Consider the following 27819-nt stretch of genomic DNA (forward strand, 5'->3'; position numbering starts at 1 on the left):
TTTCTCCCTCGTGGTCTCACCCTCCTCAGCCAGGTGACAGATTCCTTCCTGGGGGGACTTTCCCACTGTTGCTGGATGCTCATCAAAGCCTCTCCCTCTTCTGCTCTCCCCCCTCCCTCCGAGGCGGCTGGACCCTCATTGGACCAAACCACTGTGCACTCCCTTTCAGGACCCCCAGGGAAGACCCCTGGCTTCCAATGTGCCGTGGGGAGGCTTGGAGTTGGGAGAGATCCCTCTGACCCATGAGACCTCTCCTTGAGCCTCAGTTTCCTCCTCTGTAAAATAGGGGGGTTAGCACTAAATGAGAGATTTCTTCAATAGTCGGCGAAGGCAGAAGTGGATTCTTAGGATCAGGTTTGCAAACCCCCAAACCAGAGGGAATCTATTCTCCTTGAATTCTCCCTGAAAGAAAAACCTCCTCGGGACCCCCGGAGAAGCCCTCAACCGGATTGTCTCTAAGATCCCTCCCCCATGAAGACCCAAACCCCTAAACCATTGCAGCCAGCTTCGAGGCGAGGCTTCTTTGTGTCTCTGCGTGGAGGGGAAATCATATAATTACGGCTGGGGGGGGTAGATGAAAAAGATGGATGATGATGGTGATTAGAGCTTTGCTCACATGGGCGATTAAGACTGAAAGTGGAGTCTAGCTCAACCCCCCGTCCCCCAATCTCCGCATTGCCTAAAATCTGCCTGTGCCATTTAATTTCAAGGAGGAATTTGCTGAGAGTGAGAGTGAGGGTGAGGCCCAAGCCGGCTCCTGCCTTCGGGGCATCCTTTTGTTTTTAGAGGGGAAGGGTCTGGTGAAGAGCAGGAGACACAAAAGACAGCCTTAATTGGCTATGCTGGCGGGGCTGGGGGAAGGCAGGCTCCCTAACCCTCCCCGAGTCCAGAGATTCCGGAAATTTGAATTATTCTTTCAAAAACAAGATCGCCAAGATGCCCGTGCCCTTGGATTCAGAGTTGTCGCTACAAGGAGGCCAGAGACGAGTAGAAAGTGTCCAGAGCTTCGTCCCTGGGCGGGAGCTTACTTGGTCCTCCTGAGCTGGACCCCAACATCCCAATTCCCCCTACTTTTCCCTCCTGTAACCAGTTAATTCAGGAACTTCTCCCCTTTCTGGGTAGAGTCCTTGATGCACATTGGAGGCTGATTCTTCCCCAGAAGATGGCATCTGTGCCATCGTAGTCTGTGTGACCTTGGGCAACTCCACTTTCCTGAGGGGTCATAGACACATGTTGGAAGAAACCTCAAAGAGGCCCAATGTGCTTCCACCCTATATTTCCTTTCCTTTTTTTCTTCTTTTCTTTTTTAAATTCTGAACTTAGCAAGTACTAAATCAAATGAGTATTTATTTTCATAAACATTGTGGAAACTGTAGCATCTCATATAGAGCTTGTTTTTCTTTTAAGATATAGAATAAATTCAGCCCAAGCCTTGCTAAGCTGCCTCACTTAACTATGATTCTTCTCTTCCTTTGGGTGTGTGTTGGGGGTGAGGTAGGAAACATCCCGGTAAAGGGACAGGGAGGAAACCCTATCCCTCCTGTCTCCCTGATGAAAAACAAACGACCCTCCTCAAAAAAACAAAAAACCCAAACAAACCAAGAAGCTTTTATAACAGACATTGAAGCAAAATAAATCCCCACATTGGCCTTGTCCCAAAATGCATGTCTCATTCTGCATTCTGAGCCTGTCCCATTCATCTTTTGGTGGGGAGGGCATATATGCTTCATCCTTGGTCTCTGGCTGGTCCCTGCCTTAGTCAGTCTAAGTCTTCTGGGTCCAGGTTAGTGATGTAGTGATCACTAGTGAGTGATGCCCTAAGTCATCTAAAACTGCTGTCTCTACAATGTTGATAATGTAGCATGGGTTGTGCCTCAGTTCACCCTTCCTGGGTTTCTCTGAAACCATCACTTCCAACATTTCTCAATAGCATAAGTTGCTCAGCCATTCCCTAATTGATGGGACCTCCCCCCCAACACACATAGTCTTCCACCAATGACACCAGCCTCCTTGCTGCACCTCAAGCAAGACAATGGATTTCTCAACTGCTATTTTCTTGGCTACTTCCCCAGGTCTAGAATTCTCTCCCTCCCCATCTTTGCCCACCGGCTCCCCTTGAGATCCCACCTTCTACAAGATAAGCCTTTCTAGGTCCCCCTTTAGGTCAGTGCCTTCCCTGTATGGGTGATCTCCAAATGATCCTGCCTCTGACTTGTTAGGATCTAGCTGCACGTTGTCTGCCCCCTTAGACAGAACGCTCCTGGTGGGCAGGGACTCACTTGGATCTTTCCTCGTATCCTCTAGCATAGAGTAGTGGCTTCATAAAGGTTCGATGTGCTCTCATACACAAGGGTCCTTCTTTCTTTCTTTGATCGCTGTGGACTTAGGTCTGGTCAAAGGGCAGTGTCATCGACTCGGTAGAACACTAGGTTTGACTATAGCCTCAAATCCTCACTAGCTGTGGGACCTTGGCCAGCGCTCTTCTCTTCTCTGTCTCAGCTTCCCCAGGTATACCATGAGGACAGGAAAGGTTGAACTCTTTGACCTTGAAGGTAGGTTCTAGCTCTAAATCTAGAATTCTGGAGCCATCACATGCTGCTTCCCTTCATCTTTCCCCCCATTTGATCCCTTGAATATTGGCCTCTTCCCAGCCTTTGTTCCTTCCGATGCCTGAGCCTAAAACGCCCTCCTTCCTCTTGACCTGTTGGAGTCCTGTCTAGCCTTTAGAGTTCCCATCTGCAGAATGGGGCAAACCTCAAAGCCATCTGAACTAAGAGAAGATGGGTTCTTCTGGACATACCTTGATGTGGGGGTGCTGGGCACAGGTAGTCCCCCAGACACGGGCACATCGCTCTTCTTTCCTGTGCACATAGAATTCAGGGTCTTTCAGGATAGCCACCTTCTGCCCATCATATTCCAGGGCAAACTCATTGCAGCCCTGGAGGCGCTTCTTGTCATCCTCAGAGACGGGGAGGACAATGGGGATGCTCAGGTTGATGACACCATCTGTGGGAAGAACCCCAGGGAGGTGTCAATGGCACATTCCATGGATCATCTCTGGGACAGAGTTGAGAGGGAGGCCAGTGGACAGCTAGTCCTATTCCCTTATTTTACAAATGGGGAAACCCAAGCTCATACTAAGATCACTAACCTGGACCTAGAAGAATCATTCCTCAAAGACCTCAACAGGTCCAGGAAGGATAATGGCTTGACAAGCACCAGGACAGAGTTTGAACTCAGGGCTCCTGACTTCAAACCTTGCAAACCTAGTCCCCCCCTCCCCCCAGAAGGAAGTGTGCAGATCAGCATTGGGGTCACCAGCCATACTCTGGAAACAGGCTCCCTGCAGAAAGGGAGCCCGAGGAGATGGAGGGAGCTATTGGTTGCCCCCCCCCAAACCAAGATAAGGGGATGAAAGCCTCCTGCAGAAGGTCATTTAATGAGCATTTTAATAGGTCTCCTAGCTCAGTAAAGACATTCTTTGCCCCAGAATTCCCAGAAAATGGGGCTGGGCCCTTCCTTCTCCTTCAGGGGCAGGGACTGGAGAATGTTCAGTTCTCTCCCACTTCTACCCCCCCCCACAATTCCCTAGGGTGACAGGGGTGATGTCATCCAGATTCTTCAGGACTTCTGTGAATTTTAGGGTCCTAGATTCAGAGAAAGAAATCAAAGGTGATCTGGTCCAGTCCTTCATTGTATAGCAACTGTCCAGGGTTCATGGTTATAAGGGACAGAGTCAGTATTTGAATCCAGGTCTTTACAAATTAATCTCTTTACTATGCTTGCAGCTCTTTTTAGAGATGAACATTGACACCCAAGTGACTAGCTCATGGTCCCACAGGTGATACAGGTAGTTCATTGATGAGGTTTGAACCCCATCTCTCTATCCTCCCCTATTCCTTCCTCACTCCTGTTAATAACAAGAAGAAACCAAAGTTCAAGGACATTTTCCATGTTCCACCTTGCTCATGTGGAGCATGTGCCCCCCTCACTTGGGATCATTCCAGAAGCTTCCATTGGCTTCCAGTTCTAGCAACATCAGTTGATGGTTTGAAATTACTTTTCATGCAGAATCACACATCTGCCACAGAGGCAGCCTTCCAGCACATTCAGAATCCAACCAGATCTGACCACTTCAACTCATATCTAAAATCAGCTTGACCTTAAAGGTCCAGAAAAGACATGAAAACTAGTTCTTGAGAGGAACATGGCCCAACATTCAAAGACAGCGTGGCCGACAGCAGACAAGAAACACTCAGAGCTTCTCGCCCAAATCATCCTCATTCCAGAGGGTCTACTGGTCAGAGATGGCAGAATAGACCACAGCTGTACAGATGATTTCCAGGGCTCATCTGGTCCAACTCCTTGACCTTCCCATCCACATTGCATTTACTCTTCCATTACTGGTTGGATCATGAACTGCAATCAATTAGTACTGGCTAATTTGGATTCATTTTTCCCCACTATTAACAAATTCTAGTTCCAATTAACATAAAATAACTAATTATAATAATTTGATTTCTTGGAAAATTATTAAAGTACATACCAGGAAAGGCCATGCCTAGGGAAACATAAACACAATTAACAAACACATTGTCAGCCTCCATTGGAATCATCTCAGAGTCAAGGAGGTGGAGAATTCACTGGGAACTTCCTGGATGTATCCATCACATACAGTATCTGGAAGCCTAATTGCTCTCCAAAACACTGAACTTAAAGTTTGGGGTTTTATGTTGGGAAGATGTGACCAGGAGAGAACTTGTGCCACCAGGGATTGCCATCTGCCTAAAAACAGTGGCAGCCCATGGCAAGTGGTCCAGTTTTATCTCAATAGAGGATGAGTTGGGTGGTTTCGAAACCCCATTTTAGAGGAAGTAGGTGTGGGAACATTCTGAGCAGAATACCTTGGATGATGGTTGAATGCTCATAGCTCCCTCACCAAGCTCAGACCTTGTTTGCAATCCTTCTCTGGAGTCTATAATAGTTACAATTTCCGACTCTCATTGTCTCATTGGATCTTCATTCCCTTTCCTTCAGGCAGGTATTATGGGTCTGGTTATACTATTTTTTTCAGTTTTAGCCTTAGAGACGTTATGGAGCTTGTGACTGATTAGGGCAAGATTTGACCCAGATCCTCCAGACTTTTTGCACTATGTCAATCCCAAAGGATGTGGATAACTTGCTTTTTTCCCAGAGCACCACAATTTTGAAGAACTTTCAGGTTTTTTTAAACCAAACCATGGTTTTTCAAGGCTGGAAGTCCTTTCTCTCCACTGATAACTAAGGGACCTAAACATTGTCCCTTCTTATTTTTCTCAGGAAACATCTCCTATACTTCCTGGTCCCCCATTGTGGGGGATGTCGAGACAACTCAGGAAGTGATGTCTGAGTGAGGCCCTGGACCCCTGTGCAGCTACCCTTTCTGGTAGCTTCCAGTCCCCTTGGTAGCCACCAGGCCCTCTGCTCCAGGTAGGGGGTTCCCTGAGTCCCAGAAATGAAGTCTCTACCAAAGGCAGAGTGGTGGAAGGAAACCATCCTATGGACAATAGAATGGCCTGGATCCATGAAGCATCCACAGAAATGATGTTGAGCCCCTGTCTGATCTGAGGCTCACCCAGCCTCTCTGCTGGGAGACCATGCCCCCAATGGCATCTGAACCTTTTAGACAGAAGAGAAACAATCTAAAAGTTTCTCTGCTTGGCATGGATGGCCCCTTGGACTCAGTTTCCCCATCCGTCAAGGTGTGCTTCACCTTCAGCTCATGGTCATTATCACTTTGAATTAAATCCTTAGAGGAAAATGGCAGGACATGTAGGCAGCTCAATAGGGCAGAATGAGCCCAGGATTTTGGGCAGAAGACCCAAGTTTGAGTCTGATTCTCTTGCCATATGTGGGGGGGGGGGAGACAAGTCCATATCCCCCGGTGGGCCTCAGTTTCTTCATCTACCAAACAAGAGGACTCCTTTCCATCCCTCAGGCCTGTGATCTTCTACCCAACCAAGTTGGGTGGTAAAAACAAGCTAGACTGGTCTTGACCAAAACCACTTTCTACCCCACAATATTTTCAGTTCAACTAAGAACGTTTCTCAGGGTCTCTGCAGCCTTGAAAGGAAGAGTCCCCTCTTCAGCCCCCAACCCCTGATATTATTTTAAAATGATGTGAAAGTAGAAAACTTACCATCCAGCAGAGTATCAAAGTGCATCACTTGCAAAAATTCCTTCTCCCGCATGAAGCCTTTGAGGGGTGTGGCCCAACCTTCACTCAGTATTTGGACCCACTGCAGATCCAGCTATGAAATAAAAGAGGTGGGGGAGTGGGGGTGGGGGTCAGGGATGTCCTTATAGCAGCCCCCCATCCTGGCTGTTTCAGGGTGCTTTCTTGGTCCCAGTGGGCTCTGAACTCACTTTCATCCTAGAGGTCCAGGCTTAGGACATACTCATTGTCATGATCTTTCATGGGAGGGTAATGAAAAAGGGTTGGCATTATTCCTCATCTCATCCTCCTCTGATGCCCATCCCAATGATAGAAAGGCTCAGAGACCTCCTGATCCCCCTGTCCCAAACACTCAGGGAGGTGGGCAACCAACTGCATTTCAATGGGAAGCTTCATGAGCAGGTTTTTCAGTCTGTTTGAACCTGGGAAATCACCTGAGAGGCTGGGGCTATTGGACTGTCACAACTGGAGCCCTCACTAGGGGACAACATTGTTGTTGCTTTGAGGTTCCCCCACCCCATCATGTGATTATGATCCCCCTTGGATTGTCAGTATCATGAGGGCATGAGCCTACCTTACCTGGACTTTGTCTCTGCCCTAGCTCTGTGCCTGCTCCATCAGGGCTCAATCCATGATTGAATGGGAAAAGGAATGAATGGAACAAATCTTTGACAAGAGGCAGAAACAACCTGAGACCAGGGATGCTGGATTTGGAGTCAGAAGACCTGGAATCAAACTTCTCCTCTGTTGCTCATTAGGATGGGTGAGCCTGGACAGGTCACTTCCCTTCCCTTGGCCTCAGTTTCCCCATCTGTCAAAGAATGAGGCTGGACCACACAACCAGCCTCTGGGGTCCCTTCCAATGTAAATCCTAAGATTCTTTTGGCCTCCTCTCCTCATCATCTAGTAGGTGGACCTACTGCTCTAACCAGATCAGAAGGTGCAGGTGAGCAACCAGAGAAGGTGGCTGCAGAACTTTGAGGAATCTCTGGGATATGATGCTCCAGACAAAAGCTCTTGGCTCTTCCCTTAGAGCTGTCTCTCAACCCCCATTTCCTCCTCATGCCCAAGGACAAGCAAGGGCAATTACCTTGGTGATAGCTAAGGATGGCAGCTTCTCGGCTTCAGCCCTGGCCAGGTCCAGTTTGTTTTCAGGTACGAAAAGCTCATGGATACCTTTGATCGCTGAGTGGGGCACTATCGTCTGAGGCCAAAGGGAAACAGAGACACCCACCATGAAACAAGATGGCCCTAGAAGGCCGAGACTTGCCCTCCCCCTCCCCAGCTTGTCTCTATGAATGGGTGCCCTCACCTACCTGCTCCCGAAGCAAGTCTACCACCTGTTGGACACAATCGCTCACAGAGGACAGGTTGGTTTTCACAACCAGTTCAGGGGTTTCTGGCTTTTCATAATCTGAGTCGATTCCAGTAAACCCTGTATGCAGGACAAAGGAAGATGGCTTCCACCAGGATGTGGTCCTGGGCCAACCACATTGACCCTGGCCAGGGTGATGGACCAGAAATAAGTGTCCATGATGAATCTTAATCTCCAGTGAATACACTTAGACCTCCCTCCCCTCTACTCCCAAGCAGATCGTAGGCTCCTTGGGGGCAGGCACTATTTTCTTTTTTTTTTTTAATTGGGACAGCTGGGTGATACGGTGATGAGAATATTGAACTTGGAAGCAGCAAGACTTGAGTTCAAATCTGGATTTTGGTTCATCCTGTTATTGACTTGACATCTCCGCCTTCCTAACAAAATCCTTCTCTTTGCCTATACCTCCATTCCCTTGGCCCTTCAGTTCTTTCCCAGATCATTTCCCCTACACTAGCCACTCTCTTATCTCCTCCCTGGCTTGACCCTTTGGTGAATCACTTCAATTCTATACTGTCCTCCTTTCTTGAATCCCTATCCTCCTTATCATATCACCAGTTATTCCCAGTCAAAACCTCAATCACTCAGCATTTGCCACCTTTGCTACTATAAACATGCTACTGAAGGAAGGTGACAAAAAAATTGCACAACTGTTTTGTCTGGGTCCACTGCAAATTTTTGTTTACAACCTCAACTGGGCCCTCACTGTTGCTTGGCAATCCTTATCCCACTCCCCACAGCAGCTCTTCCAAACTTTCTCACCTCGACTCACATCTCCCATGGCTCCTCCTTGCCCCCATCCTCTCAGTTCAGATCTTTGTCTCTAATTCTCCAGAAGAAAACTGAGGCCATTAAGCCCCCTGTTCTCCTCTCCCCCCTTCTCCCCTCCCCTCTTCTCCCCCTCTCCTTTTCTTCTCCCATCCCTCAGATCTTCTGCCCTCTCTCCTCTAGTCTCACATGATGAAGCGGCCTCACTCCTGGCCAAGACCAACCCTGCTACAAGTTCAAGTGATCCCATTCCATCCGCTTTCTCCCAACAGATTGCCCCTCCCCTGACCCCCTTATTTGCAGTCTCTCCCTGTCTACTGGCTCCTCCCGATGGCTACAAACACGACTCATTCTACAAACAAAACCAAACAAAAACTCCCACAGTCTGACTTCTTCTAATCATTCCACCAAACCTGCTCACTACGAAATCACTAATGGTCTGGGCTGCTCCATCCAGCAAACTTTTCTCAATTCTCATTCTCCTTGACCTCTCTGCGGGCTTGGCCACGTTGATCTCTCCCTCCTGCTGGAGATTCTCTTCTCTAGTTCTCTGCTTCTGCCCCTCCCTCTCTGACTATTCCTTCTCGGACTCTTTTCCTGGATTCTTTTCCAGATCCCATCCTCTAATCACATGACCTCTTAGAGAGTTTAGAAAGTGGACGCTGTCTTTCTACTTGGGAAATGGCTCTTTTTCTCTCTCTGAGAATTCCCAAGTCCCCAAGCTAGAATGAACCCGGGAGCCCCCCCCCCCCCAATCCAGCCCAATCTTGAAGGGTGGGAACATCTGTTGGTGGTCATACTAATATCAATGTTATCACTGGAAGGTTTGGAGTGATAAGGGATTTTGACATAGAAGGAAACTGAGAGAAATGTTGGGTTCCACGACTTGCCCACTCCACAGATGGCAAGGAGCCAAGGCAGAATTCAAACCCCTGACTTTCATCTGTGAATGCATTATAGGATCACAGAGGAAGACTGTCTCTTCCTGCCCTTCATTTTACAGAGGAGGAAACTGAGGCTCAGGGAGGGGAGGAGACTCTGGAAGTGGGTGTTGCTTGGTCTTTGTCTCCCCAGTAGCTACAACAGCATGCATGGCACAGAGGGCACCTGAAGGGTAGCATCTGAACCCACCCAGTGGTGGGACCTTAAGTCTGCCCCTCAAGGCTGCCTACCCAATGCTCCCATCCTAGACAAGTTGGGCCCCAGGGCGCCATCCTACCTTTGATTTCCCCAGCCCTGGCTTTCTTGTAGAGGCCTTTCACATCTCTGCTTTCACAGATGTTCAGGGGGGCATCGACAAAGATTTCAAAGAAGGGAAGTCCTGCTGACTCGTGAATTTTACGAGCATTCTCCCGGTCCTGGAAAACACCGGAAGGAGACCATCCCTGGCTTCAGCATCTTCCCACCCCCCACCCCCCCCCCCCCAGGCCCTCTGGGGCTTTGACTTTGGTTTGATTGTTTGTTTTAAAGTGAAAGTCTAGCAACAAAACTCTATTGAGCAAAGCCCTGGGGGGACCCCAAAGGATCTCCCAGAGGTGCCCAGGAGCCCCATGCCTTGTCCTTCCCCCTCCCCCCTTCAAAGGCAACCATTGTTGACTTCTGCAGATTCCCACCCACCCACCCACCCAGCCCCAGAAGCAGAGAAAGATGAAGCTGGGCTGCTTTCGAGGGGCTCCAGAATTTAAGCTTTCCCCAGAGAAGAGAACTCAGAAGAGTCATGGGGAGCCTGAGGCCCAAAGAGGGAGAGTGGAGGAGATTGGGAGTACAGAAGGAAATAGGAGAAAGATGAAAGGCTCCAGGGCCCCCTCCTTGAAGCCTCCCAAGTTGACACCTTCCCTTAGTCAGGGGCCAAGGGCCCCCTTCATCACAGCCCTTGAAACTCAAGAATCCTAACCAAGTTAAAAACATGGGGGCTTTTTCTGTTCTCCCTTTCTTTTGAAAGAAAGAGTTCATCAGTCAGGGCCCCGAGTCCGAAGGGCTGTTCTGAAGCCCCCAGTCCCAGGGTCTGTGTCTGCAGAGATGGGATGCTGCCTCAGTTTTCTGGAGACAGAGTCCACCTCCATCTCTACTTTTCAGAAGACTTCTCCTCACTGGGGAGGTGGGAGGATGCCACCACTGATAGGAAGATAACAACAGAGGTCATGGACCCAAATATAGAGAGAGAAGGGAAGACATTTGATTCCTGACCCCTCTTCCAGGTGCTAGTGCTCTTTCTGAGTTATAATTTCTTTTCTTTTCAGAGGCAATCAGGGTTAAGAGGCTTGACCAAGGCCACACAGCTAGTAAATATCAAGTATCTGAGACTGGATTTGAACTATCCAGCCTCAGACTCTCACTAGCTGTGTGGCCTTGGGCAAGTCACTTAACCCTGATCACCTCCCATCCAGATGTCCAGTCATCCCAATTCATATCTGGTCACTGGACCCAGATGGCTCTGGGGGAGAAAATGAGGCTAGTGACATCGCATAGTCCCCCTCCACTCAAATCCAATTCATGGGGTAGCTAGGTGACACAGTGGATAGAGCACCAGCCCTGGAGTCAGGGGGACCTGAGTTCAAATCTGACCTCACTTAATAATTTCCTAGCTTGTGTGATCTTGGGCAAGTCACTTAACCCATTTCCTTGCAAAAACAAAAACAAACCAACAAAAAAGCAACAAAGGACAACATCATCACCATCATCTTTCTATCAAACTTGTATTCACTCATCTGTGTAATATGGTAATGGCTCAAGGAGAATATTGATTCTTTCAGGGCAGGGACTATAATGAAACCAGAGAATAAAAGCTAGAAGAGACTTTAGCAGTCAGTCTTCTCTATTTCCCCCTCCAATCCTCGAACATTATGAGCATTTACTAAATGATGGTAGCTCTCAGTAGACAGCCCATTTCCCACCTATGAGCTTTTGTCTGAAATGAACTCCTGTCTGAATTCCACCCTTCAGAATTTCTAGTTTCCTCCAAAACAGCTCAGGGGGCTACCTCTTACTCAAGACCTCTCATTACCCTCACTTCCTCTTGAGATCATTTTGTATGACTTAGAATTTATTTATATCTGTACATGCTGTGTCTTCCCAGTACAATGTAAGCTCCTTGAGGGCAGGAAATCCCTTTGCATCCTTAGCAACTCTGTTGTCCATAGCAGGCCCTTTGTCTATGGCCATGGATCTATGGCAAGGAATGAATCCCAGCCAACTCACCTTTGCAAATGGAGAGATGAAGCTGGTGATGCAGACCAGTCCTGCATCAGCAAAGAGCTTGGCCACTTCAGCAATCCGACGAATGTTTTCTTCTCGGTCCCCGGCAGAGAAACCCAGGTTTTTGTTGAGGCCGTGGCGAACGTTATCTCCATCCAGAGAGTAGCAAGGGATGGCGTGGGACACCAGGTATTCTTCTAGGGCAAAGCTGATGGTTGTTTTGCCAGCACCAGAGAGACCTGTTTGGGAGGAGAGGTGGGCTAGCTGGAAGCATCTCCTGAGTACAAAAAGATGGGGCTGGGACCTCATTAAATACCAGTTAATCATAATTAACTAGCATTAGTCAAAGCTAGCTCATTCAACAGTTAGCCAGGCCTAAGTCACCCCAGAGCATCCATAACGTCCTCCAACTAAACACCCCCATAGGACAGGAATGCCTCAGAGATCCCCGACTCCCAGGAGAGGAGCCTAGGATTTCCAAATACCTTACTCTCCACAAGGTCTGACATGATTCATTGGGGTCTTTAAGAAATGCATGGTGATTGGCTGGTTAAGCTGTTGAATCTAGGCCACCCCTTTCCTTTAGAGATGAGAAAACCAGGGCTCCATTAAGGCAAGCCCCACAGGGAAGAATTAAGGTATAGGGGGTGCAGGATGTAAGGCAGGTTCCTCTGTCACCCCTTCAGGGGAGCTCCACTAGCCTGGCTTCTCAGGAGGCAGCCATGGGATATGGCTTCCAAGGTAGGGCAGAACCAGGTAAAGGCAGATCTTAAATATTGGGATTCACAATGCAGAGGGCATTGGGCTTGGAACCAAAAAGCTCATCTTCCTGAGTTCAAATCTACCCTTCAACACTTACTAGCTGTGTGATCCAGGACAAGTCACTTTACCCTGTTTGCCTCAGTTTACTCATTTGTAAAATGATCTGGAGAAGCAAATGGCATTCCAGTTTCTTTTCCAAGAAACCCCCAAATGGGGTCACAAAAAAGTCAGACATGACTGAAATAATGCAACCACAAGCACCAGCACATGGGAGCCACTGAAGTTTTTGGAGGGATGGGGTTTGGATGATTCTGAAGAGGCAAATCCCATTTCTAGATTTGCTTGAAGCATTTTCTTCACCACATGCCTTTGAGATAGAAGTTTCACCTATTGGTTTAGCTGTCACCTGTGAGCCAGAGCCACCCTCACTTGGACAAAATGGAAATGGGTACTGGGAGATGAGGAGGCCTAGAACAGCCTTAGGTATAAAAAGCCTGGGCAAAGGAATGCTAGAGCAGGTGGACAGGTTCCTACTTGCTCTGTGCTCCAGGATTGCCTTGAGATTTGTAGCCATATACCAGAGAGGCAAGATAAGTAGATTATTGCCTAACTTGAGTCAGCAGGTTTTTATATCTTGGCTTGGGTCCATTTGGTAAGTTGGGTACAAAAATGAGCTCTCCTCTCCACACCCCTAGGGTCCAAGGCATCTCTTCAACAACAGATTGGATTTGAAAAAATGAGGGTACAAGTCCAAGATGATTCCTAGGTTGTGAGACTGAGAGGCTGGGAGGGTTGTATTGCTTTCTATAATAATAGGGAAGGGAGGAAGGGAGAAGCTAATGGTTTCTTTTATGTCCATATTGAGCCACTGTTGACAGTCATTTCAATCTTGTCTGATTCTTCTTGGCCCCATGTGGGGCTTTCTTGGCAAAGCTACTATTTCCTTCTCCAGCTCATTTGACAGATGAGAAAACTGAGGAAAACAGGGTCTCACAGCCAGTAAATGTCTGAGGCCACATTTGAACTCAGGTCTTTCTGATTCCAAGCTGTGTACTTTATCCACTGCACCACCTAGCTGCCCCCTTAGACCCATTACATCCTGGCAAAGAGCACCAGACAGGAGTCCCAGGTTCAAGCTCCAAACCAGTTCAAAACCATGATTTCAGGAGGGTTCTGTTCCTCCATGGGCTTCAATTTCCTCAGGAACTAGAGTCCAAGGTCAAGAGGGTCTTTTTTTGGCTCCAACATTCAGATTCTTTGAAAACAGGGTGTGGGCAGCAGCTGGCCACCACCCAGGACCCATGATGTGGCTAGCATGTTGACCCAACTTCCCACTAGAATGTAAGTTCCAGGAGGGCAGGCACTATTTTCTTGTCTTTGTACCTTTGGCACCTGGCAGTCGATTCAGTTCAATTAAATAAACATTTCAATGTTTACTATGAGACAGATAGGGAGGAAACAAGGAGAAAATGAAACCACTTCTACCTTCCAGGAGATTCTACTCACAGGTCGTAGGTTTGAGCCTTGTCTCTGTGATTCACTATTGGTATCACTTAATGACTATTTGTTGAACTGAGCCGAGGAATACAACACATGCAAGGAGAAGGAGTTGGCTAAAATTTAACCCCTGGTGCATTTCTAGCAGATACATCATTTCATCCCAACTGCCACACACTTTTACATTTTTTGATATGAGTCTCTCAGACCTCCGGGTACCCCAATGTAACAGCATATTGAAGCAGCAAAAAAATGACAAAACACTACCCCTCACCATTCCCAACAGCACGGACTGGATTTCAGAATACTGGGATGGGAAAGAAGGCCAAAGAGTATTTAGTTCAACTCTCTTCTCTTGCCCAAAAAGGAAGTGTCTTTTTGAAGACTTAGCATGAGTCTTTCCCTCCCTCTTCCCTTCCCTCTCTCTCCAGGTCTCCCATTCCTCTTTGGACAGCTCTTATTGCTGACAACTTGGTCCTTCTCTGCATCAAGCCTCAATCTGTCTCTCTACAATTCTTCTCCATTGTTCTTTTTTCTCCCCTCAGAAGCCAAATGATGGAGCCCAGGTTGACAAAGTACCTCCCCTGAGTTAGTATGGAGTTTATCTGGGCTCATACTTCCATAGACAATTGACCACACCAGCTTTCAGTGACAACAAGACTGGCCCCTTACCTGTTAACCACACTGTACAGCCTCGAAAGCCTCCTCTGGTCCCAACAACCTGGCCTCTCTTATTCCTACTCACATGGTGAGCCTGGTAGACCACATTCGTGGATTTCTGTTGGACATCCTGCAAGGTGAAATAACACATTTTTTGGTTAATGGAAACTAATTTTGTCCTTTGTGGAAACACAGCAAAACACAGTGCAATCAAAATTCAGTGATGGGATTCGGTAATCTCCTCTACCCTCATTATGTACACTAGGCAGCTGACCTGCAGCCCATTGGAGACATCCCACTAAGTTCCTTTCTAGGAGAAGAGATGTCTTGGAGAATATAATTCTAAGCAGTCTCATGTGTTTTAGGTGCCATCTTGCCAACGGGGGCCAAGGGCACGTGTGGAGTTTATTTGCCTAAGCCATTGCAAAGTCTGGAGAGAGTGAAATGAAGAGGAGCTTCTGGGGCTTGGCAGTCCTTAGCAGAGGGACACACCACTGTCTTGGGCACAACTGGAAGATCCAAAATGGGCTGCAGCTAGGGTCACCCTTAGTTACAGGATCTGAGTCAGTGGTAGGGGCCTGGTCAGGAACAGAACAAGGAGGGTTCTGAGATTGGAGGGAGGGATAAATAAGCCTTAGAAGGCCAATGAACTCAGATGAATACTGTGAACAATCTTAAGGGATGAAACAAATATCTCTCCTTTTGCTAGAGACATGGGGATCATCGGGCAGATGGGGACTTGTCCCACATGGTCTGGATCATCATCATCATCATCATCATCATCATCATCATATTAGATACAAAAAGAATTAGAGGAAGCTCAAAGAATTCTGGACAGATCCTCCTTGGAGGGTTCATAGTAAACTACAGATGAGGATCTTGATGGGACCAGCCATTGGTTATGGAATGGATGCCCACTCGTGGATCATGTAGAGTCTGTGATCCCTACAACAATTATATAAACCCCTGGTGGCAGAGAAGGAGGAGGAGGATGGTTTGGTTTGGTTCTTTCCTTTTCTCTCTTTTCTTTCTTTTCACTTCCTTATCTTTCCTTTTTTAAAAAAAAATTTTTTTTTAGGCTTTTGCAAGGCAAATGGAGTTAAGTGGCTTGCCCAAGGCCACACAGCTAGGTAATTATTAAGTGTCTGAGACCAGATTTGAACCCAGGTACTCCTGACTCCAGGGCTCTATCCACTGTGCCACCTGGCCACCCCCTTATCTTTCCTTTTTAAATCAAACTATTTGGTTCCTCATCTATGGCCAACTCGGCCAAATAAACAAGCCCAGTTCTGCCATGGCTGCCAGAAACGTTCTGTTTCTTGTTGAGGCCTTGCTCTCTGGGGACACATTCTGTTGTCAACATTGGAACAGGAAGGTCAGCAGAAAGATGCTGTTTCCCTGGAGGACCAAAGCCTTTGTTAACTAGAGCCTCACAAACAGCCTGCCTTATTTGCCTTGGGACTGTAATGGACACAGTGGTGGCTTCATTTGGCAACCTTTAGAGGACAGTGCTCACTGCCAGTGCTTAACAAGCATTATTATTAAGCAGAGGGTCTATGCCTGCTATTGTGTCTACTGAGGGCTGGAAATATAAAGAGAAACAAAAATGAGTCCCTTCCTTCAGGGAGCTCACATTCTATTGAAGGGAAAAAAACATGTCAACAGCACACACATAGAGAATTTTCATGCAATGAATGGAAGGGCACCATAGGCAAAGGCGCTAACCATGATGGAGCAGAGGATAGATTGGACAATTTATCCCCTCTAAGGCAGCCAGAGGCAGAGGTGAGGAAGAAGGAAAAGACAAGGAGGCAGACCATGAGAGATGTGTGAGCAAACAACCAGGAGACCAATGTAGCTGGATTGAAGGATGTGTCTGGAGGGAAGCCAGGCGGCCCTCAGTCTGAATGCCAAAGCTGGTTGAGGGACCCACCCTGGCTAAGCCCAACAAGATACACAGAGGATGTACTCCACAAATCTCTGATTAATCCTCTAAGCTCTCACAAGTCACAACCCAGACGCCCAAGCTGGTGATGAATCTCTCTCTCTTCCTAAGGTCCTAGGACTGAAATTAAGAGAACAGTCTCTCTGTCCCAGACTCTGGCCCCTGGGTAGAAGCTCCCTCCTCTGCCCCAAATGCTCATGTGTTGCCTTAACTGACCTAGGCCCCTGCTTCAGTGGGGAGGAGCTAAGTTGGGGTCTCCTCTATGGCGTCTCACATTTCCCAGGAGGTCTGAGACACAGAGCTTAGCACTCTGGGCCAGCACAGACTTGAGGAAGATACAATGTTTTTTTCTCCAAGGTCAAATGGCCCAAAAGGACTCCCTCCCACCAAGAAAATACCAAATTCCCAATGGATTTGGAATGTAATCCTACCACAAGATGATGATGATGATACATCTAGAATAGGAAAAAAGCCTGAGAAAAGGCAGACAAACCATCCCAAACCACAGAAACACTTGAGAAATTGTGAAAACAATTTAGGAAAAGGAATAGGCATCCTTGGTAGTGACCTCTACCCAGCCCTTTCCAAGGGGAAAATATAGTCCTCATTTTTCTTCAAAGAAAATAAAGTGTCTGCACTTAGACCAGGAGGGTGAGGGCCCTCTCCCCTCTCAACCACTTTGTTTTTCTACCTCTAACAGCAGATCCTTTTAAAAATATAACACATGTTTTTACTAGTTTTTTTGACTTTGTTAATCACTGCCCAGTGGAATCCACCTCTCCACAAAGAATCATTCTTCATTAGAAAGAAAAGACAAACAAAACAAGTCACCCAGAGATCAACTGCCATGTCTGATGGCATCCCCAATCTGCAGCTGTATACTCTCATCCCAATTCTGACTGGTATAAGTTGGGGTGGGGGGGCCAGGATGGGATTCTCTGAGGATGTGCTTGAGGAAGAGAGTGAGAGGGAGACAGACAGAGAGAGACAGAGAGAGAAGGGAGGACTTTTCAGGAAATGGCATGGCGTGCATCTGTCCTTCCAGCTGATGGGCCTGCAGGCATAAATCAGCTGTTTGGGACCAGGCTTGATTTGGTTTCTGGAGGAAGTTCTTTGGCTTCTTGGGAGGTCAAAGTCTTTCTCTGGGGGAGTTCACCATGGCCAAAGCACATCTCAGAGCCTGGTTATGAGACTATGCTTTAGGTGTTGTTCGGGAATGCGTGTGGGGGAAAAATCAGAGAATCAGGGGAGTAGACTAATCTTATCCTATATAGCCTAGTACAGCATTCAATTTAATTTAATAGGTGATGAGGCAGCGGTGATGCTCAGTGACTGGAAACAGATGGCTTTCAACAATCCTTTTAGGACATGAAATATGACATTCATTTCTGTAAAAATGTCCCTAGGGTATAGGGATGAGGAAAAGGACACTCTTGTGTGGAGCCAGCTGGCTCTGCCATCATCTCCCAACAGGCTGAACTTCTGGAACTAACCAATGCTATTCTCTGCACTTCCTCCGTCTTTGTGTTTCTCTGCCTCCTCAGTTCAACTCCATGTAACTTAGTTCCAAAGACTATTAGGTGCCCATGGGCAAGGTTCTTTCTGCCTAAAATAGTGTCCTCCCCTCTTTACCTGCTGAATTTCTTAACCAAAAACCAGTTCACCTGTCAGAACTGTTCTTCTTCCCCTCACCTCTCACCTAGAGTCTTTCAGTCATTTTCTATTTCTTACCACTTTGACAGACCTAGAACAGGATTCCACATACTACTATTCATCTCTCAGAATTTTCCCTATGGGCATGAATGATGATGATGATTTAAAGAGATCAATGGGTAAGCTAAGGATGCTGAGAATCACCCACATCTCTTTCATCATCCATCTGATCTGCCTCCCATGTTTGGAACTCTTATCACCAATTCCTGGTTTCCTTCAAGTTTTGGATGAAATCCCACCATCTTCTACAAGAATTCTTCCCAATCCTCGTAGATATATACTTTCCCTTTCTTAATGACCTCCAACTTATCCTGTATATATCTTCTTTCAATACATTCTCATATTATCTCCCCCATTTGATAGTGAGACAGAGAGCAGGGTCTGCTTCTTGCCTCTCTCTCTATCCACAATGCTCAGGGTGGTGTCTGGAAGGTCATAAAAGATGCTCGTTGACCTGTTGACTTATTGATCTTTACCTTTTGTCATCTCCCCCCACCCCGCAGGAGGCAGCAGGTCATGGTAAAGGATAGGCAAGTAAGGAAACAGGGCACGGGTGTAACAAAGTGGATACCCTCCTCCCTTCTGCATTTGCCCTCAAGGAGCTGCTGCTAGGGAAAGCCAGAGTGCCAGACAGATGGGTGACAAATGACTCAGGAATCATTGAGCCAGTTAATCCCCAGTAGTTGCTATGGTCACAGCCCAAGGGAGATGACAAATGCTGTGGTCGCAGAAGAGTGAAGTGTTTCCATAGAGTGAGAATAAAGGGTCAAGACAGAACTGGAAATTCCCAAAGAGTAGGCCAGAACGGAAGCATGGAGGATGGACTGGACCTCACTCTGTTTTTCGAGTCCAAAGCAATCGCTTTGCATCAGAGTCTAGTTTTAGACAGAGGTCAACAAATGTCGTGCGGGGCAGGGCTGTCTACATTTGCCCACAGAGAGACTCTTCTGAGTGGCCATCAAGGCGCCATTTGGGAAAGCACCAAGGCGCTCACCATCAATATAAACTCTTCTTCTAGACTGCTTAAAGCCAAAAGGAAATCCCAATCTTTCTGTGGGTCTAAGGAAGTCAGGACATGGCAGATGCCATTATAGCACTTTGTCACCAAGGATGCCTTACAGGTGCACACACAGCATGAACCTGAGTCACAGAGTTTATATAATGTTTTAGAAAATATTTTTAAATTTATTTTTTCTCCATTACATGTAAAAACAAATTTTAATATATTGTTTAAAAATTTGAGTTTATATGTTTTAAGGCATATAAAGAACTCACATACATTATGTCATTTGAAGTTCACAATAACTCTGAATAGAAGGTATACATAGTATTATCCCCATTTTACTAATGAACAAAACTGAGGCTCAGGGAAGCAAAAGGTCTGATCTGTAGTCAGATAACCAGGAGTTGTCATTATCCCCACTATTTTTTGAAAATAGTGTCAGAAATCCAAACTATAACAAGAAAACAAGAAAAAGAAACTGAGGAAACAAGTATTGGCAAAGAAGAAATTAAATGATCACTTTTTGGGGGGAGAGGGGGGAATGATATTATAGTCTATCTGATGATGAGGTTTGTCCTTCATTCTCAAAGATCATGACATCAGAGAGGTGATGCCAGGACAAACAAGTGAATTGGATTTGAGTGAAGGGTATTGTACTAAGTCACCAGCCTCACTTTCTCCTCTGGAGTCAATCTGGGTTCAGTGGCCAGCATGAATCAGGAGATGACCCTGGAGAAGAGGCAGTCAAGGTGAAGTGACTTTCCCAAGGTCACAAACTAGTAAATATATCAAGCGTCTGAAGCCGGATTTGAATTCCGTGAGTCCAAGGCCAGCACACTATCCACTGCACCACGGAGCTGGGACTTAAAGGAAGTCAGAGAAGCCAGAAGACAGATATGAGGAGGCGAGGATTCCAGCATCAGAAACAACCAAGAATGGGCACAAAGTTGGAAGCAGTGCTGTAAGGAGGAACAACAAAGAGGTCAATGTCATTGGATGACAGAGGGGAGTAATGTGTAAGAAAACTGGAAAGATAGAAAGGGGCCAGGAATAAAACTACAAAACATTCTTTACAGCAAAGACAGATCTAAAATAAGTAGACAGATATTCATTGCTTATGGTTGGACTGTGCCAATGTAATTAAACTAAAGTTATAGCCTAAACTAATTAATTAATTAATATCACACCAATCAAACTACCAAAGGAGCATTTTAGAATGTTAGAAAAATAATAACAAAAATGATCTGGAAGAACAAAAGACCAAGAGAAATAATGAAAAAAGTGCTAAGAAAAGGAATCGAGTAATATTAAATCTCACAGAATTCTACAAATTAGTAATTATCAAAACTCTTTGGTTCTGGCTAGAAAATAAAAAAGAAAATGAGTTGAACAGAGTATGGTGCAATAAACATTAGAAACAAATGAATGTAGTAATTCTGAAACTGCAAAGAAAAAGTTAAAACACTCCCTGCTCAAGAGGCAAATAATGAAGTTCATACAAGTTACAAACAGCCATCCCCTCATTCCCAACCCCATTTTAGCTCATGTCTGCTCTCTTGCAATAGCTTCAGAATAATCCCTGAACCTCTATCCTGCTTGGCTGACTCTCATCTGCCCACTTCTAATACATCTAATACATCCTGGAGCTGCTGCCAGTTCAAGGGTCACCAAATCCTCCTTCAGTGTGTGACTTCACAGGAGAGGAGAGGAGAGGAGAGGAGAGGAGAGGAGAGGAGAGGAGAGGAGAGGAGAGGAGAGGAGAGGAGAGGAGAGGAGAGGAGAGGAGAGGAGAGGAGAGGAGAGGAGAGGAGAGGAGAGGAGAGGAGAGGAGAGGAGAGGAGAGGAGAGGAGAGGAGAGGAGAGGAGAGAATCATAACAATCTCCACTTGGATTCAGGGGTCAAATAAAATTTTTAAATGTTTTTCAGATTAAAAAATGGAACAAGGGGCAGCTAGGTGGTGTAGTGGATAAAGCACTGGCCTTGGAGTCAGGAGTACCTGGGTTCAAATCCAGTCTCAGACACTTAATAATTACCTAGCTGTGTGGCCTTGGGCAAGCCACTTAACCCCATTTGCCTTGCAAAAAAAAAAAATGGAACAGTGTGCTTCTCCTCACAGCAAAGGGGGGATAGAGAAGGATGATATGTCTTTACTATTGAAGCAAAAAACTTGTCCAAAAGGTTGATGAAGGATCACGTAACTATTTTTAAAGTTCATTCAAACTAAGATAAAGAGAAGAAACAGAGTCAGGATATGGATGTGTTCTTTAGAAGTTCCCGTAATCTATGTGTGCAGTGTCCGACCTCTGATGAGCACACAGGCAGGGACTGATAACTTATACATTTAGCAAAGATGCCTCACCTCATTAATAATTAACAGCATTCAAAATAAAACAAGCATCACACTCATTCCCACCCACTGCTCTGGCCAAACTAAAGCAGAATCAAACAATAAACAAGGCTCCTCTTGGCCTGGCGTCAGCAGCCACTTTGGGAAGTAACATTGGCAGAAGCCACCTTTCTAGAGATATTTACCAAGAAAATACTTTCTGCCTTGGAAGCCGGCAATCTTCCTATTATCAAAATGCCCCAAGGAAGTCATTTATGGGGAAGGAGATTCTGACAGACAGTGAGTGAGTTTGTGTGTGTGTGTGTGTGTGTGTGTGTGTGTGTGTGTGTGTGTGTGTGTGTGTAAGAGAGAGAAAGACAGAGAGACAGAGAGAGAGAGAGAGAGAGAGAGAATGACTTCTTTGAATATAATTTCAGCTGTTATGTGTGTTGTCAAAAACAAAAGAAATCAAAATTGCAGAGAATCCGACAGCTAAGAAATGGCTAAATGGCTTATGAGCTATATGAAATAACACAAAATGAAGACAAGAAAGAAATCTGAATAGATCTATTTGTTAAAAAAAAAGTGCTGAAGATATAAATTTTCCATAAGGAAAAATAGTTTGCATTTTTATTTTATGTATGCATATATTTATTTTAGTTGTCTGTTTGCATACAAGTGCATACAAGTAAAAAAGGGTATGTGCATAGCTCTCTCTCTTAAGGGTTAGAAGAGACTGTAAAGTAAGTGCAAAGATAGTCACTGATATCTGTTTATGTTTTGTTATAAAGTTAATTAAACAAACATTTTAAAAGGAGCCTTGGATGGCTCTTAATCACTGCTACTTGAGGCAACCTAACATCTGACATTTCAATTCTAAAAATCACAGCAATGTTTCTTAAAAAATACGGCCTATGGATTTGGACCCAGGTGCTCCTGGCTCCAGGGCCAGTGCTTTGTCTGCCACCCAGCTGCCCTTACAATTATTATTACTATTTTATTTTATTTTGGGTCTTTTTTTTTTTTTTTTTTGGTTTTTGCAGAGCAGTGGGGTTGGGGTGGCTTGCATGTCACACAGCTGGGTGATTGTTGGGTGTACGGGGCCAGATTTAGGTTTGGGTGCTCCTGGCTCCAGGGCCGGTGCTCCATCCACTGCACCACCTGGCCATACCTACAATTATTTTTTTTATTTTTATTTTTATTTTTTTCTCTCCCCTTTATTGCTCATGTGGGTCTATATTTTTTTCAGGGAGGGGGTATTATGTTTACTCTTAAACAAGAATATTTTAGTAATGTATAAAAAATTATTTGTACAAAATAAGAATAAATAAATAAATAAATGCCGCCTAATTTTTTTTAGTCCACAAGAGTGAAATCTGGTGATCATGGAAAATATGAGATTGTTCTGTTCACTCACTTTCTTTTGGCTCATATCAAGTACTGAGAAGTATAGGACGACAGTTGGATAGAAGTAATGAGCAGGGCAGAGGAAAGGTCCAAAGACCATCCAAAGTGATTTCAAGGGACAGTGATGACTAAGGGTGAGGTGTAGGTGAGAGGATCAAGAAAAGGTCCAAGTGCTGTATTTTTTAATCCTTTGGCCACTTTGTTTTTCACTACTCCCCACTGTGAAATCTCTGCCCTTGCCTGACCAGTCTATTCCCTCTTTCCTATGGCACTGTCTCCTTCCAGTTACCAAGTCTTTGCTCAGGCGGTGCCTCTTGCCTAGAATTCCCTCACTTTTTCTTCCCTCTCCAGAGCCATTGATGTCCAACCTGGCTCTCATCTCTATGAATCTTTCCTTGACCACCGTAGTCCATTGTGATCTCTTCTCTAGGACTTGGTAATAAAGATGGCATTACTGGCATTTTATCATTTCCTTATTTATATTATTATTTAACATTTACTATTCTATCTAATAGCTTCTTTTTGATTTTGAACCTATTCACCTACAGACACAATGATGATTGTATAAGGAAGCATGCACAGCTGCCATATCATCGTGAATTTGTTTTGTTTTGGGGTTTATTTTTTGCAGGGCAAAGGGGTTAAGTGACTTGCCCAAGGTCACACAGCTAGGTCATTGTTACATATCTGAGACCAGATTCATATTACATATTCAGATATTACATATCTGAGGCTCAGGTGCTCTTGACTTCAGGACTGGCGTCCTATCCACTGTGCCACCTCGCCTTCTGTACTTTTTATTTTCTTCTAAAAAATGTCTTAATGGAACTTTTCCACATGTTAATTGTTATCTGCCACTTTCCACCTCACCTTACCAAACACGAATCTTCCCTATAGCTAGTCAAGCAAAAAAAAAAGATCATCCCACCGACCACATCTGAGAAGTCGTCTGCCCAGCTTTGTGTCTGTCTCCCAAAGACGCCATCAGCTCTTCCAAGGGAGGAGCAAGGCTGGGTTTGGATCTCCCTTGATGCCAAACCAGCTAGCAAACAGTCTCACTGGGGGGAGGACTTCCACAAAAAGTGTCCATTAGTGAACTTTGATGTGTGATCTCATTGATTCAAGCTCTCCTGAGACACTGATCCTTGGGGCAATATTTTCCTGTGCTTCTTCCTAATCCTTCCAGAAGGCTCCTCGTCCATCATGCCCTTTCTTGTGACATTTTAAGGGAAACCTGATATTATCTACCTGTTCATCCATCAGTCTCACTACTTGACCGACTTCCCTCCTTTTCTTGTCCCACATATCTTGGATCCACTTCACTTCCAATTCCAATAGAACAATTCCACTTAACAAGAATTGATTAACATGGCTATCACACCCTTTAAGTGTGAAGCTTCCCCAAGAGGGTGTCCTAGGCCTCCTCTCTTCTCTCTCTACATGCTCTTTCAGGAACTTCAACAGCTCCCTAGGTTTATCATTTCAGTGCATTGATTTCCAGATCTCTATCATTATTATTATTATTATCATTATCAATATTAATATTAGCTGATATTTCCTCTGATCCTCACACATGTCTCCAGCTCTGTCTATAGCCTCCAGACCTATGCCTTGGTTGTCCCACACACTTGGAATACACTGTCACCTCAAGTTGCCTTCAGTGGTGGACCATGGCCAATCATCTGGACTTTTGTGCTGTCTCTGAACTTCGATGACTCAAGAAAAGAGAGTGAGAGTGACTGCCTAAATCTATCTCACTTAAATCCACTTCATGCACCAGTTACTAGTTATATATCTATACTAAAGCATGCTATTTTTCACTTCGTTTTTTCTTTTATTTGAGTCTTTTGTACAAAATGACTAACGTGGAAATATTTTACATAATTGTAAATGTATAACCTTAAAAAAAGGACAGCACAGAACTCTTGTCTTTCTTTAGATATAAAATACATGACCCACATGATCCCTCCAGGACATTGATCTCCCCAGCTGCCAGCACCTTCCCTCCCAGACTGCCTTCTATTTAATCATTATGTTTAGATTTGTATTCATTAGCTCCATATCTATTTGGTTTTTCTCCATTCAAATGGAAGCTCCCTGAAAATAGGGATTGATCAATTCTTTATGCAGCACATAGAAGGAACTTAATACATATTTGGTGAATGATGGATCACAATGGACCAGACAAAATGGTAGATATTGGGGATTAAAAGTCACACAAAACAGAAAATAGTCTGCTTTTGATGTCAGTGTGGGGTATGGGGTGGAGGTGCCTCCAGAACTATCAATCCAGACTATCCAAAGTGATTTCAAGGGACAGTGATGACTAAGTGGTGTGTAGGTGAGAGGATCAGGAAAAGGTCCAAGGCTGAGGTGGACCATGAGTGGTGCTCAGAAGGAAGCCTCTTACTGAATGATATTTTCCATGACCCTCCTTGGAATCAAGCCATCATTGGCAAGATGCCACAACCTGCTTCTGACAGCCACACAAAGTCTTCTTCTCCCTTTGTCATTTCTTAAAATCTTTGACACTTGTGATCCATAACCCTGACCATATGAGTAAGTTTTGTTTCAACCAAGTCATGTTCTCTATGATTGAAATGTACCATCTTTGTATGGAATATCACACTCTCAGCTGTAGCAACTTTTATAAGACTGATGGCACAAAGCTATCTGACCCTTATTCCTATGGTCCACTATGAGCCATGTGAACATTTAGAAAAAGAGCCAGACAACTGCCAGCCCTCCTTTTTGTCACAGCAAGGAAGAGCATAGGGTTCAGCTTTGACTGGCAAGCCACCCAGAACCAAGGCAGCTTTTGAAGTTTGGCCAAGATGGCAAGTCACAAGCTGCCAGTGCAAGCTTCACTTCCTTGGAGAATATCAAAGATGACCTTCTTCACCAAGAACCAAATAAAACAATGGATTTCAAGGCTATTCCTGAAGTCTGCTCTTTTCAAGTCAATGTGTAGAGCAGTATGTTGTAGTGGGAAGGAAGGAAGGAAGGAAGGAAGGAAGGAAGGAAGGAAGGAAGGAAGGAAGGAAGGAAGGAAGGAAGGAAGGAAGGGAAGGTAGGAAGAAAGAGGGAAAGAAGGCAGAAAAAGTATTCATTAAGCTCTTACATTTGGCAGGACTGTGACAAAAAGAAAATCAGTCTGCCTTTAAGGACGATCCACTCTAATGGAGAAAGACAATAAACAAAGGGAAATACAAAGGTGAGGGCACACTTGATAGTTTGGAAGTCCAGAAAATGAAAGTGGGGCTGGATTTGGAGTCAGAAAACCTGGGCTCTTTACCATTTACTGACCACGGACAAATTCCTTCCCCTACTTGGGGTTTCCAGTTCCTTTGTTTAATGAGAGAGCTGGAATAGATGATCTCTTAAAAGTCCTTACCAGTTCTAGCTCTTTAAACCCATGAACTTCACTCCTCTAGGCCTCAGCTTCCTTAATTGTAATTGACAAGGTTGAGCTAAATGATCTCTTGAATTCCTTTTGGTTCTAAATCAGTGATCCTGTGTGATCCTGGTTGATCCTGTGTCCATTCTTGGATCAGTCTTTTCCTTTATGTTTTTTACCTGCTTTAAATGTGAAACTGATGGCTTTACATGATTCTCTGCTTCCATGAATGGAGCATAGGATGGTCTCAAGATAGTTTAGGAAACTAACTTAAAAAATGAGCATTCCCTGATACAAAGACTCTTGTATCTTGGAAAGGGTTTGATATCAGTGGGCATTCTGACATTTCCATGAATAAAAGGAAGATAATTGTAAGTGTTTTCCAGCCTTTTCTGGGACTCTTGGAAGCTAGACATTCATGTAAAAAATTCCAAGTCCATAACTTAATGATTTCCCAACCCCTCTCCTCTAGTGCTTCCCTATTGCTGTCCAAGGTACCACCATTCTTTCAGGTCTTCAGGCCAGGTGTTATCCTCAACTCCTCACTATCTAACTCTGCATCTGCAATTTGTTATCAACCCTTGTCATCTCTACTTTTTTAACATCTCTCACTTATTGCACCTTTGCTTGTCTGACACTGCCACCCCTATGATTCAGGCCTTCATCACATGATGCCTGGATTCTTCCACAGGCTTTTTTTGGCAGGGGAGAAGGGAGATTTTTTCTGGCTCAAGTCTCCCCTTTCTCCAATCCATCCTCCACTTAACTACCAAAGTGCCCTCCTTCAATCCTAGGTCTGTCACCATGTCATCCAGGGACTCACTATTAACTTCAGAATAAAATATTTATCAAGTCATTTGGCTTGATAAACCCTTCAGTACTGGCCCCTTGCCATCTTTCCAGTTTTCTTCTTATATCTCCCATGTTTTTAAATAACACTGACTGTTCCTTACACAAGAGACTCCATTTCTCTTGACTCTGGGCATCTTCACTAGCTGTCCCCTATGTCTGGAATACTCTTTCTCATTTTCTTTGTCTCTTAGTCTTTCTGGCTTCCTTCAAGTCTAGCTAAAAATTCCACCTTCTACAAGAAGAATCTCCTGGGTCACTCCTTCCCAATGTTTATATTTCCCTTCTCAGATTCCCTACCATTTATGTAAATGTGTCTTGTATATATATAATTATTGACATGTTGTGAGCGCTCCCATTAGACAGCGAGCTCTTTGAGGGCTAGGATTGTGGGTTATTGTTGATGTTTTTGTCTTTCTTTTTCTGGCATAAAGTAGGCACTTTATCAAGGCTTGCTGATGAGGAGGCTTCAGTGAGATACAGTGGCCAGGCAGTATCAGAGAGAGGAACAAAACCGAGCTCATTCCAGACTCCCTATCTTAGCCCAGGCTGTTTTTTACTGCTAAGAGGATGCCTTTTTCTTTTGGTCACTTCTATTACCACCTGGTAATAATATCCATTTGATTAAAATCTTTTTAAAAAACTAATAATAACTACTTATGTGACCCAGGAGAAATTATTTCTGTTCCTTGAGCCTGTTTTCATCT

The 27819-nt window shown here is 45.1% G+C and overlaps 1 protein-coding gene across 2 annotated transcripts in view; it reads right to left on the minus strand.

The window, feature by feature from the left end:
- Window positions 1–27819, minus strand: part of PAPSS2 (3'-phosphoadenosine 5'-phosphosulfate synthase 2) — a 68476-nt gene that overhangs the window by 6760 nt on the left and 33897 nt on the right. Inside the window, exons 2-9 of one of the 2 annotated variants that reach the window (XM_074232250.1) lie at window positions 14484–14601; window positions 11556–11791; window positions 9577–9715; window positions 7531–7649; window positions 7305–7418; window positions 6179–6290; window positions 4547–4561; window positions 2801–3006 (exon numbers count right to left, since the gene is read on the minus strand). In XM_074232250.1, the coding sequence (XP_074088351.1) occupies window positions 2801–3006; window positions 4547–4561; window positions 6179–6290; window positions 7305–7418; window positions 7531–7649; window positions 9577–9715; window positions 11556–11791; window positions 14484–14601 (1059 nt within the window). The remainder of the gene's footprint in view (window positions 1–2800; window positions 3007–4546; window positions 4562–6178; window positions 6291–7304; window positions 7419–7530; window positions 7650–9576; window positions 9716–11555; window positions 11792–14483; window positions 14602–27819) is intronic. The other variant, XM_074232251.1, reaches the window with a different exon arrangement.

The sequence above is a fragment of the Macrotis lagotis genome, chromosome 4 (assembly GCF_037893015.1).
Source record: "Macrotis lagotis isolate mMagLag1 chromosome 4, bilby.v1.9.chrom.fasta, whole genome shotgun sequence".
In the NCBI taxonomy this organism is placed as follows: Eukaryota; Metazoa; Chordata; class Mammalia; order Peramelemorphia; family Peramelidae; genus Macrotis; species Macrotis lagotis.